This window comes from Trichechus manatus, unplaced genomic scaffold (assembly GCF_000243295.1).
Source record: "Trichechus manatus latirostris isolate Lorelei unplaced genomic scaffold, TriManLat1.0 scaffold00132, whole genome shotgun sequence".
Lineage (NCBI taxonomy): Eukaryota > Metazoa > Chordata > Mammalia > Sirenia > Trichechidae > Trichechus > Trichechus manatus.
This window is the reverse complement of record NW_004444068.1, coordinates 1,711,204-1,724,994: the sequence shown is the minus strand read 5'-3', so window position 1 is coordinate 1,724,994 and position 13,791 is coordinate 1,711,204. Positions and strand designations below refer to the sequence as shown.

Here is a 13,791-nt window from a genome sequence, read left to right as displayed (position 1 = left end):
TAAGAAAGTTACTTAATCCCAGGAAACCTCTCTGTCTCATCTGCCAAAATGGGGATAATGACAGGATTTACCTCATGGGATGATGAGGATTAAATGAAAGTGTATGTAGAACAGTTAGGACAGGTCATGCGCGTTAAAAATCTAAGTGTGGGACAAGTAAGAAAAGTAAGTACAGGTAATCCTCATTTAGGATGTATTCAGGTTACGATGAACCACACTTACGACCATCCTCTTTATTTTTCTGATGCATCTTATCATTAATAATATGTACTGCCTGCAGTGTTGCAGGGCACAATTGTGCTATGATATCATCTCAGATATTCACTTGGAGGTATTTACTTTTATGATCCACTGTTCAAAATACTGCCGTATAGCAGGCTGGAGCATTGCGTCTTCCTGGGAGGGAGTTATGGGAAAATGTATGCAGGGGATATGAAAAAGCTTACTGAGTTATGTGACCACGCTCGAAGCATTGGATCAGGATAATAGGATGGAAGAGATAGGTGGAAAAATCATCCACATGGCAAGAACACTGAATTTAGAACTTGGTATCACCGATGTGGAACAGCTCATAGATCACGAAGAAGGGGAATTGACAGATCAGGACTCAGTGGGTTTTGAAAAGGAAAGAAATGCTGAAGAAGAAAGAAATAAATGAGGAAGAGGAAGGAGAAGTTGTCAAATATTTGTACCACGAAAGGACTAGCTAGAGTTTCTTCTAAACTAAATTAGGGGCTTTAGTTGCTTGAAAACATGGACCCAAATGCTGATCGCTTTGCCAAAGAGTATAGGCAGATTCCTGAAGCAGTGAGATGTTATTGTGAAATATATGAAGAAAAAAAGGACCATACAGAAAAGGACCATCACTGATTTTTTACTAGAAATGCTACCTCCATTCTCAGAGATAATTCAGATGATCCAGAACCTTCCACTAGTGGAGTTATTACCGCCACTGACAAAATGCCAGTGTCATGCAACTCTTCTTCATCGTCGGAGTAAATTTTTATGATTTGTACATTTTTAAATGTATATATGCATTAAAATATATATGTAAGTTTATATATAATGTTTCCAACCCCCAAAGACAAATAAAAATTGGATTCATAAAGAGACTGATAATAAAAGGCAATAATAATGAAAACTAAAAAAAATAGGTATTTGATTTATGTCAGAACTGACGACGGAGTCATTGGAACGGAACCCCTTTGTAGTAAGTTGGGGACTACCTGTATTGGGTTACTAATTATTTTGTCATTGGGCTTTCAATTCTGAAATTTCGCATCCTATTTTGATTTAGTAGATGAAATATATTTGCTCCATAAATTTTTTAAAAGTCAGTGTTATTTTACTAAAGCAGAAACTTTTTTTTTAATTTAAAAAATCACAGCAAGAAGTTTATGTGGGGATCATGTACTATAAAAATTTTTTATGTATCAAATCAAACAACAGTATTTTTTTTGGCTAACAGTATGTTTTGCTCTCAATAAGTTTATTTTGCTGTGTAGAAACTCCTAGTAAGATACACCATATATTTATTATGTTTAGTTTTTGGAGAATCCTTATGTTACCATAATTTTGCAAAAACTTAGAAAAATATTGATATACATGATTCTGTACTTGCAAAAGGGGTGATATATTTTCCATTAACCACCCTACTACTAAATCTTCATGCCTTTATGGAAAGCTGTAAATTATTTTAATTGTAATATTTTGTAAATATTTAATTGTAAGAAAACATAGCGGCTCTAATTTCAAATTGAACACAGATTTTAGAGTACTGTATAGAATATAATGTATCAGTATCCATAATGTATACCTTCAGAGAAGTAGTAGTTATCTATTTTTCATTGTTTTACCATACTTGCATTTATTGTTTTTAAGTTATTTTTTAAAAAAAGATTTAGTGTAGGCTTGTACTACGAAAAATGAATACAAAAAGCATAAGATGAAAAGCAAGCCTTCTCCCACTCTGCCTCCAGCCCCTAGAAAGTCAATCACTGTTAGAATTTTCTTGTCTCTTTCCAGGAATGTTTTATAAATATACAACTGCCATAACCTTCTCCCTCTCACAAATGGAAGCATACTTACTTTTCTGCACCTTGCTTTGTTCTCTTAAGAGTGTATCTTGAAGATCATTCTATATTTTTCTGTTTGTTTAATTTAAATATCAAAGGACTTGAAGCCGGTTCTTTACACTTATTCGATATAAAAACAAAGCCTTAAAAATAAGAAACATAACATCGTATGGTTAAATTACTTTTTCAGTAAATTTATGTGCTAGCTTTGCCTGGCTATGGGAGAATAAAAATACTCTTCCATAAAAATAATTTATGTAATTAACAAATGACATAAACTTGAATAGGCATGAGAAAAGAATAGAACTCTAGGTTTATGTATCATTTGGAATGCGAGGACAACACAAGGACTGGTAATTTGCAGCTTTTCTGTGGAGTTAAAAATGCTAAAATTGGACTGCTATTTTTAAAACGTGAAGCAAGGGATAGAAACCATTTTGAATGTGGGAAAGGATATTCAGGCTAGTCAAGACCACAGAGCTTCAAAGACAGTCACGACATGATTAACATTTTGCAGACTTAGGAAATTGTATTTAAAAATCCTAAGAGGTCGGTTTAATCTCTTTCAGTACAAGATAAATATGCCTGTAAATAGCTATAAACTTAGTAAAACCTTCTAAAAGTGAGAATTTAATAAAATGGGAATATTTAATGCTAAGGTGTAAGAAACTGCACCTGGGGAGTAACATGAATTCCATTTACCCCGTTTCACTCCAGTGATTTGAGCTCTTCAGGTGTGTGTGTGTGTTTTTAATAGTATAGAAGTAACCAATGAGCAGTGGTATGATAAAAAACAACAGCCAAAAATTTAATTAGAAATTAATTAGAACCAGGTCCCAGAATAGTTGTAAGAGATAGGATTCTGTCATTTAGAAAGAACATCAAAAATCCCAAACAAGCTATACAGATCACAGATGACAAATGAGCCATATTCTTAGAGGGACTTCACACAGTTTAATATAATGTTAAAATGATTAGTGATCAATTTCATTGATTAAACTACTTTGAAAATTGATGTACTTCCCTGAAAAATTAAAAATATTCAAGGATGATGTTGAATCTCCTATAAATATGAATGTACAAAAATGAGGATTTTTTTGTTAGTTTTAATTCTTATTGTCTCCAAAAGCACTGGTTTCCACTTTTTTTCTGAAGTTCACACTAGCTGTCTGATGTAATAAGGTGTAAATGAAAAGAATACACCATGATTTATATTCATCTTTAGCTTTATGTTGAACAAACAACTAAGTCATTTTAAAAATAAGAGTTACAATGCTACATATCAAAAGCCTTAAAAATATACATACCCTATAATCTAGTAGTTCTATTTTTAAATATTTATCTTACAGAAATAAACATGGATCTGGACAAAGATTTATCCACAGACATATACATTTCAGCACGTTTATGATAATAACAAATTGGAAGCAATGCAAATACCCTGAAACAAAGGATTTATCAATTAAATTATGATATAATAATATATGTCCATTAAACATCATATTGTTGAAGACCATGAAAATATATTCACAATGTATTGTACAAAAATAAAATAGGTAATAACATAGCATGTTCACATTCACCCCCACCCCAAAAATAAAAAGTACACACGTGCTTAGTGAGGAGACCAGAAAGACACAGACAACAAAATGATAGTAGCTGGTATTTCTAGATTCTAAGATTATGGGTGCGTAATTTTAATTTTATGTTTTGGGCAATTTGGTAAACCAATTATTTTCTACAATGAATGCTACCTGCTTACTTTTCTTGTAATCTAGTTTTACCTAATATCTTTCTTTTTAGTCTGTCTTGCCTGCTCTGAGTATGAAGGGCCTGGCAGAGAGCAGGGGAAGGAGGTGGTGTTGGTTGAATCTTGAAAAGCTGAACATTGAAACCACCAGCTCCATTCCAGGATGAGCGTGCTCTAAGTTACTTAACCCTCTTTGTGGACATTATTTGTGTCTTTAAATTTTACTTTCTGACCCTCATTCATTACATTTATCAATGTTACCCTTTCCTGAAACTTGCAGTGCTTATTTCACTGAAACAGTTGGAGGAGGGCGAGGAATGTAAATGAAGACTACGCAGGCTCTTGAGAAATGCCTGTGCCATGCGAAAGCACAGGGTGTGAGAAACAGGTGTTCCCTCCCCTGACTGAGTCTCAGTTATTGTTTGGGAGGGAATGTTACCGGGGGACCTCCTGCTGTTTGGCCCTTGTCTTTGTCACTCAGACCTCTTGGGTGACTTTTAGAGAATGCACTTTCTCTGTACCTTTTATTGATTAGATAAATGCTTCCAAAGAGCTAATGTTCTTTTTATAACATTGCTTTTTCTAGATATAAAGACCTGAAGATCGTCTTTCTTGTCCAAAGATGGAAAACAGTACCACCACCATTTCTCGGGAGGAGCTGGAAGAGCTACAGGAAGCATTTAATAAAATAGGTATGCTTGAAGAAAACGAAATATGACGTTACTATTCTTGATGGTAGACTTCCAGGAATGGAACCAGCCCTTTTACTGCCATTACCACCGCCCAGTTATCCCAAAGCTTTATTGTTTTTTTTTTTCTGTCTAGGTTTTCCTGGATTCTTTTTTTTTTTTTTTTTTTCTTTCTGAGAGATAAGCTAAGATGGGCTTGAATTTCTAGGTGAATTGGACTTTGAATTCTTTAATCATTTCTTTGCAGAGAGTAATCCAGGTTAATGAATGACAATGTAACTGAATATGCTTCGCATGGTATCCTCATTACAGAGAAAAATACAGAAACAAACACTTCCTTGTGTGTAAACCAAACTCTGGCCTTCATGTCTCTGTTGCTAGCAGTAACGTTTTCTGACTTCATACCATATATTTTTAAAATCTTGGTATTGTTTTGAAATGCTGTATGCTTGAATTTTCTTCTCCCTCATAATGTAATTTTTTAAATGTTCGTATTTTTTAAAAAGATGTATATATTTTTCTTCTTTTACTTTTTAAAGCCATTCATTGTTTTGCCATTGTGACACTGTCATTTTGACAACTTGGTATTTTTCTCCCCCCAAATTTCCCCATAGTCTGTTGGATCTTGATTCTTCTGCATTTTGCAAACAAAGAGAATGTACATACCATCTTTTGCTTTAGTCTGGAAATGCCTGCAGTGAAAGGTGAACCCGGTGAAAGGTGACCGCAGTGACTAGACCTCGGACAGTGACACCACCCCTTGCCCCTTCCCCAGTAGGCTCTTTCTTTCCTGCAGTACATCACTCCCCAAAAAACAGAGTCCAGTGTAGACTAGAGAGGATAGAATGATCCCAGTGTGTCTTGTACTTAGATTTCTCACAAACCTACTGAATAACGGCTAAAAGAATGCCATGAGTTTTAGACCAATACAAAGAAAAAAAGATTTAAGTTTTAAAAAGTAAAGCCCCTCGCCCCCCAGAAAAGGTAAAGCTCTCAGGAAACTCCTACTTGTACAAATCATTGCTATGAAATCAAATGAATTCTGTAAATCTATGGATCCTTCCACATTCCCCCTGCACGGCCATTCCCAGAGTAACTCAAGCCTGCAAAATGCAATCTACATGGTGGTGGAATTAGGCTCATTGTGAATGCCTTCATCTTGGCCTTTTCTTTCTTTCGGGGGCTGTGTGTAAGTATTGGTCATTAGAGCATGAATTCCAGGAAAATAGTATGATTTTCAGAAAATTATTCTTAATAATAAATGTTATAGAGTGTTGTATGCAGTGCCATACAGAATGCTGCCCGGAGTCTTTTTTCAAGACAGAAAATTGGAAATCTGCGTATTTTGTGCATTGCAACAGAGGAAATAATAAGAATGTATTTTCTTGTTAGGTATTTTGTTTTACAGATGTGATTTGGTAGCCTGAATAAAAGTGCTACCTAGGTCATAGTAAAATGAACGAATTAGTAATCTGTTTTCTTTGTTTAGCACACCAACTGTAATCTTTATGACTCATGGACGTATAATCCTACAATATTTATTTAGTGATATTTTGAATAAATAATTCACTGGTGGACCAGTTCTCACAGTGAGATAATTTCCTCTGTGTGACGGAAGTGCTAACAGAAGCAGAATTTTTTACAAGATAAGCTGCTCTTCATGAACTCAACAAGTCATCTGCCACTTTGTACAAAATAACTTTTGTCAGAGACAGTGGGACACACCCAGATAGCCTTACTGTGGGACACTTCTTATGGGAAACTTTGGGGTCACTGGGAAGAATTGAGGGGTTGAAATATTTCTGTTTTGTTTCTTTTTTAAAACTATAAACTTGGAATGGTTATTTAACCTAAGCCTTGACTTTCTCTCGTTAAAATGAAAGTGGTATTAGTAACTGCCTCAAAGTCGTTGTAAGGATTTCATGTAGTAAGGTAAGTCAAGTTCTTAACCCAGTACTTGGCACAGACTGTATGCTTATTAAATGGTGTCTGTTATTTTTGTCACGTCAGACCTAAATCACAGAGATCGTAAGGGGGCGGAGCTGGTATTTAAGCACGTGGAGCTTTCTGTTTTTAGAGTTCTAGCTCTTAACCCTTCATGGCATTTTTACCATGATGGTTAGCAGGTAAATAATCTTGTTTATTTTTTAACACTCCCCACCACTGTACTGGTATAGAAGAAGTAAGCCAGCCTAGTCTATTTCAGAATTATGGAAAAAGGTTCTGATTTGGTAGTGGACTGATAATGAGATTTTGTTCTAAATTCAAAGAAAGCAATATTATTATAATATCAAATAATTTAGCTTCCTAGCTGACTTTTGAGAGTGTAGCAATCTTTTAGTTATTGGTGGATTCTAGGTGAGAAAATTTCCGTAGTTCGGAACAGAATTAATCTTAAAGTTTGCATTTAAGAGCTCACAAGAAAAGTTTCTGCTCTTATTATTAATTCAGTTATAGTGATGACTGCACTTTTACTGACAGGAAAAAGAAATACGGAAACATAGCGACTACTCCCAGAGGAGAAAAGAGAGCCTATACAAGGTGGACCCAGGCAACGAACAAAACCACCCACAGCTCTCTTGCCAACTCTGGGAAGAAGTGTTTTGTGTCACCTTTGTTCTGTGTCAAGAAATAATACTTGGTCTCTAGGGAAAGCCCAGGGAAGGGCATCTCAGTGATGATGTGAAGACGCCTGGAAACCTGTTTCCAAAAGTCCAAATATAGATGTGAAATTATTTCACAAACACCCAGTCTCTAAATGATATCAAACATGATTGAGCCTACATAATGGTATCATAAATACATAATGAAGAAACAGTGAAATACTGACGAATAAAGCAGACCTGCCATGAAATGAAATGTAGAACAGAAATGCCTTATGTGTATTTCACATGATGCACATATTTTATATGGAACATGAGGCCAGCACATCCATTTGGTAAATTACCACGAAGCAGTTAAAGTCTGGCTGGCTGTTCCCTCTGGACCATTGCTGATATATTTCTTTTAGATATCTGAGACTTCTCCATACTTTTAGTTCTTTAAAACTTAGTCGTTGCTAAACCTGGGTTTTCTGTCTGTCAGAGCAATGTTCATACTCTGCACTTAAAATATATACGGTGTTCCTAAATCTAGGAGGATAAACTTTATTTAAATAGTGTACTGCATAGCCTGTGTAGTTCAGGTACAGAGAGATTGCCTACCTCTGAAACAAACATGAAGGTTCTGTATGGCTGTGAATACCCGAAACCACCTTCTCAGCGTACATCTTCAACAAAGAGAACATGTGATATTTCACAGCGCATAATTGATCTTTACAGATATTGATAACAGTGGGTACGTCAGTGACTATGAACTTCAGGACCTATTTAAAGAAGCAAGTCTCCCTCTGCCTGGCTACAAGGTGCGCGAGATTGTGGAAAAAATTATAGTAGCTGCCGACCACAACAAAGATGGCAAAATCAGCTTTGAAGAGTTTGTGTCAGTAAGTAATCTAAGCCTCTCCTGGCTACCGATCAGTATGCTTCAAGCAGAATTTCAGTGATGTCCTTGTTTGCTTTGGTTAAATCAGGCTGCAGAAACCAGAAAAAGCACTGCTTTAAAATGATGATAATAATAAAAAGAACAATAATTATTTCCACAAGCAATTCATCAAACAAAGGAAAAAAGTCATTCTCAAATCACTGGAATGGAAGTCAGGTTTAACTAACAGTGGTACATGCCCTGGTGTACCTACAGTTGAATACAATGCATATTGAGCATCTCTGTGTACAGAATATTTTCAGACCCCACCACAAAGGTAAAAACAACTTACAAGTCTTAGTAGTTGGCCTTGAAAAATGGAATATATGCTATAACTGAAGTAGCTAAGCTATGGAAGATACACATAGAAACTGGTTACTTCCTTCGATGAAGAATATCTTCAGTTTTAGCAGGTGCCACCAGGTGAATTTTGATGCTAGCTATCGTAGCTTTGTTTCATTGTTAAACTGCCTCTGGGCTCAAGTAACTGAACAAGTTGAAAAATAATATGATTTGATCGATAAAAGAAAAACAGATTGTAGAACTACCATGTATTTCAAGCCTCTCAGGTCAAGAGAAATGACTTGGCTAAGTTGCCATAGCCAGCTACACTTGAACAAGGGCTATTGTTTTCTTCCATCAACACAACTATGACTGTGTTTTTCATATGAAAGTATAACCATTAATATAGTTAAATACTTACGAAATACAAATTACCTGGTTTTATTCATTAAACAAAGATTTGAGTGTCTTTCTTGCTAGGAACGCTGCTAGACACTGTGAGTTATGCAGTAAGCAAAAAGAGATGTAGTCCCTGATTTCATGGAATTTACATTTGGTGGGGAAGACAGAATCACATGAATAAATAAAAGATAACCCTGTGATAATTGCTATGGCCCCTCAAAAGTTTGTATTAGAAGGAGTTGAAGTTAGCAGGGAGGCTGAGGGACTCAGGAAAGGTGAGAAGGCTGAGCTAAGTAAGATCTGAAGAAAAATGTTAAAGAGTTAAAGGGAGATGCAGTGGGGGAAATGAATAATGTGCTAGGCAGACAGAGGAGACAGCATATGCAAAGGCCCAGTGGCTGTGGGTATTATGCTCAGGTCAGTGTACCTAGAAGGGAGATGGTGAGAGAAGAAGTATGTTGGAGAAGCAAGTTGGGGCCAGGTCATGCAGGGCCTTTTTATGTTTATACTAATACCAAAACCAAACCAAACCCGTTGCCATTGAGTCATTTCCGACTCATAGCGACACTAGAGCAATGAGAAACCAGTGAAGTGGGAGGAAGAAAGTATGAAGTGACATGATCCGATTTGTATTTAAAAAAAATCACTCTGGCTGCTATGTGGAGAACTAATTGAATTCAGTCTTGCCTGTGTCTGGAGAGTTCGGTAAGAGAGCAATTGGGAGAGGGAGTTTCTGTAAGCCTATGTTATTTCCTATAAGAGCTGACTTATTTACTTTAATGAGTATCCATTTGAGATGTTCAGACAGGAAAATGTTTTCACTAAAGCATTCTTTTATCATGTAGTCAGCTTAGAATTTGTATTATAAAAGATCATGGCAAGGTAAGAACAATTTCACTGCATTGAGTTTAAGCTCAGTTATAACAAAATTTGTTTTAGTGGTTGTAGGGGGCAAACGTTTGTCAATTTGGTGTTATTGGTAAAATGATGCTAGTTATCTGTGTACAGGAGCAATTAAGTGCCTTAAGAACACCTGATTAGTGTTTATTTTAGTGCCATTCCAAATAAACCATGTTGTAAGATTCTTTATGATTATCTAATCCAGGCTCAATTTTATTTGTATCCCATTCCAGATAATGCAGGAGTTAAAAAGCAAAGACATCAGCAAAACATTCCGAAAAATAATTAACAAGAGGGAAGGTATTACTGCTATTGGAGGAACTTCATCGATTTCCAGTGAGGGCACACAGCATTCTTATTCAGGTAACCTACTACTTTAAATTTGATCTTCGGTCATGTATTCATTCAACAAATACCATATTTCATCAAGTCTAAGATGCAATTCATTATAAGCTATACCATTATTTTATGTATCGGGAAAAATACTGTAAACCAAATTATATTACATCATCAAATTTGAAATGTATCTAAATTTTAGTAGAGGGTCAATGAAAAAGAGGAAGACCCTCAGCGAGATGGATTGACACAGTGGCTGCAACAGTGGGCTCAAGCCTAACAGCGATTGTGAGGATGGCTCAGGACCAGGTAGTGTTTTGTTCAGTTGTGCGTAGGGTCGCTATGAGTTAGAACCAAGTCAATGGTACTAACAACAACAAATTTCAGAGATACCAAAATGAAAATCCCAGAGTCACTGAAATCAATGGTTCCTACTATGTGTCAGGCACAGTGCATATCACAGAGACAGAAACAACAAAATGGAAGTCATTTATATTTTAACGTTGAGCATGTTTAATAATGACCTTGGAATGGATTTTCCATCCTAACTGGTGAGGTGACTTTACTTTTAGACCTTGTCTTAGTTATCTAGTCCTGCTATAACAGAAATACCATGAATGAGTGGCTTTAACCAACAGAAATATATTTTCTCATAGTTTAGGAGACTAGAAGTCTGAATTCAGGGTGTAGGCTCTATCAGAAGGCTTTCTCTCTGTCAGCTCAGATGAAAGTCCTTGTCTCTTTGAGCTTCTGCTCCTGGGAGATCTTCATGTAGCTTGGCATTTCTCTTCCCCCATCTCTGCTTCTCTCACCTGCTTGTTTAATCTCTTTTATGTCTCAAAAGAGATTGACTCAAGATACACCCTAATCCCACTTCACTAATGTAATAAACATAACCTAATCCTCATTGACATAATCTAATCCTGCCTCATTTACATAACAGGCACAACCCATTCACAAATGGGATTATAACCACAGGCAGAGATTAGGATTTACAACACATATTTTTGGGGGATGCAATTCAATCCATAACAGACCTGGTCTGGGAGTGGTGGATGGAGAGGCTTAGTGTAAGGACTTTTCCTTTCCATTTCCGGGAGCTGAGATACCTGATTCATCTTTTCTCAAGCAACAGAGTGACTAGAGAGCACAACACTTGATTTGCTTGATCTGATAGAGCCACTGGATTGTTGCCCAGTGGGAAATCTAGAGTCACACAAACTCTTAAGAGGAGGTGGCTTGCCTTACGTTAAGTCTAGTTCTCAGGGTCTAGATGTCTAAGAACCTTTGGCAAGTTCCTTTTATTCATATGAACATAAAGAGCACTGTGCTTTTTAAATTTTTGACAAAAATGCACTGTAACATTCCCCCCTCTTCTTCCAAATCTGTTTGTTACCTCTTTCTTGCTTGCTCTTGATTCTCTTCCTTTCTAACTGCATTTTCTTCTAATAATACACTCAAATTTCTACCACCCATTGTATCTTCTTTCCTCCCTAAGGAGGAAGTAGTGTTAAGAGTGGTCGTCTGTAACTGCTGCCCCCCCCCCACCTTTTTTTTTTTTTTTTAAGTATTTACCCCTTAATCCATTTCTGCCGGTCTTCTACTGGAATGGTTTCCTTAAAACAAACAAACAAATAACCTTTTTATTGAGGTATAGCATACATTCAGCACAGGGCTGTGATCTTAAATGTACAACTCAATGAATGGATGGCATAAACAGTTAAATGCTCGACTACTAGCTGAAAGGTTGGCTGTTTGCGCCTCAGAAGACAGGCCTGGTGATCTGCTTCTGAAAGATCATAGCCTTGAAAACCCCATGGAGCACAGGTCTACTCGGACACACATGGGGTCTTGGTGAGTGCGAATCAACTCAACAGCAGCTAACAACATACATCCACGTGTTATATCCATGTAGCTGCCAACCAGATCAATATATAGACCATTTGCATCTCCATGAATGGCTCCCCGATGCCCCTTCCCAGTCCTCCCCAGAGGTGACCACTTTTCTGACTTGTATCACCATGGAATAAAGGAGCCCTGGTGGCGCAGTTGGTTAAGCGCTCAGCAGCTAACTGAAAGGTTGGTGGTTCAAACCTACCAGCTGCTCTGCTGGAGAAAGATGTGGCAGTCTGCTTCTGTAAAGATTCAGCCTTGGAAACCCTATGGAGGCAGTTCTACAGGGTCGCAATGACTTGACAGCAATGGGTTTGGTTTTTTTGTTTATCACCATAGAATTTTTTTTTTTTAGTTTGTTTAATGAGGTATAAGATGCACATAGTAAAGTGTGTAAAGTACACTAGTCTTAAGGATATGTTTGATGAATTTTTACATGTGAATGCATCCATGTAGTCATTATGTAGAACAAGATGTGGAACATTAAATGGCTTTAAGAAAAAATAGCTTTAATGAGATACAATTCACACACCATAAAATTGATCCTTTTAAAGTATACACTACAGTTCCATGGTTTTTAGCATATTCACAGAGTTGTACAACTATCATCACCATCTTATTTCAGAATATTTTCATCACCTTAAAGGAAAACTGGAGCCCTAGTGGCACAGTGGTTAAATGCTGTGGTTGCCAGCCAAAACGTTGGCAGTTCGAATCCACCATCCACTCCTTGGAAACTCTATGGGACAGTTCTACTCTGAGTCGGAATTGACTTGACGGCAGTGGGTTAAAGGAAAACTGTGTACCCATTAGCAGTCATTCCCCATACTCCACCCTCCCCAGCTTCTGGCAACCACTACTTTACTTTGTTTCTATGAATTTGCTTATCCTGGGAATTTCTTATAAATTGAGTCATATAGTTTGTGACCTTTCTTTCACTTGACTAGATTCTTTCACTTAGCATGTTTATAAGGTTCATCCATGTTGTAGCATGTATCAATACTTCATTCCTTTCTTTTTCCAAATATGTCATTTTATGGATAATCTATTATATTTATCCATTCATCAGCTGGTGAACATTTGAGTTGTTTCCATTTTTTGATTATTATGAATAATGCTGATATGAACATTTGTGTAAAAATTTTTGTGTGGACAAGTTTTGAATTCTTTTAGTTATATACCTAGAAGCAGAATTGTTGACTCAATTGGTAGCTCTATGTTTAACATTTTGAGGAACTGCCAAACTGTTTTCCAGTTTGGCTGCACCGTTTTGTAATCCCATGAGCAACGTATAAGAGTTGCAGTTTTTCTACATCCTCACCAATGCTTGCGATTGCCCATCTTTTTGTGAAGTGGTGTCTTATTCCTGGTTCCTATACCTGGAAAATCTTCCCGTTTCCCTCCCCATCTTCACCTATTGAAAACTTATGTTTCAAGTAATACTTCCTCCAACCAGGAGTGATTCTTTCTTTAAATTCTTTAAAACATTGTGTATATCTTTCTTATGGTATGTGTATTTCCCTTATGTTGTATTTATTTGTATATCTGTTTTGTCTTATCATTACACTAAAAAACTCTTGATGGCAAGTACGGTAGCATACCAGAAAAACCCAAAGCCATTGCTGTTGAGTTGATTTCAACCCATAGTGACCCTATAGGACAAAGTAGAACTGCCCTATAGGCTTTCCAGGGAGTGGCTGGTGGATTCGAACTGCTGACCTTTCGATTAGCAGCCAAGCTCTTAACCATTGCACTGCCAGTGGGCTGCATGGGCTGGGAATCGAACCCCGGCCTCCTACGTGGCAGGCGAGGATTCCACTACTGAACCATCCATGGGCTGCTGGAGGTCATAGTGGTCTTTAAATCCCTGGACTGGTAAGTCCCTGAGGAAGTGTGGTGAGGCAAGAAGATAAGAAGGCAGATTATATGTAAACAAAAGAAA

At 36.9% G+C, this 13,791-nt stretch overlaps 1 protein-coding gene across 1 annotated transcript in view; it reads left to right on the top strand.

The window, feature by feature from the left end:
• PLS1 (plastin 1) overlaps positions 1-13,791 on the top strand; it is an 88,562-nt gene that overhangs the window by 42,466 nt on the left and 32,305 nt on the right. Inside the window, exons 2-4 of the mRNA XM_004385069.3 lie at positions 4,412-4,517; positions 7,835-7,998; positions 9,854-9,983. Of these exons, the coding sequence (XP_004385126.1) occupies positions 4,448-4,517; positions 7,835-7,998; positions 9,854-9,983 (364 nt within the window). The 5' untranslated portion in view covers positions 4,412-4,447. The remainder of the gene's footprint in view (positions 1-4,411; positions 4,518-7,834; positions 7,999-9,853; positions 9,984-13,791) is intronic.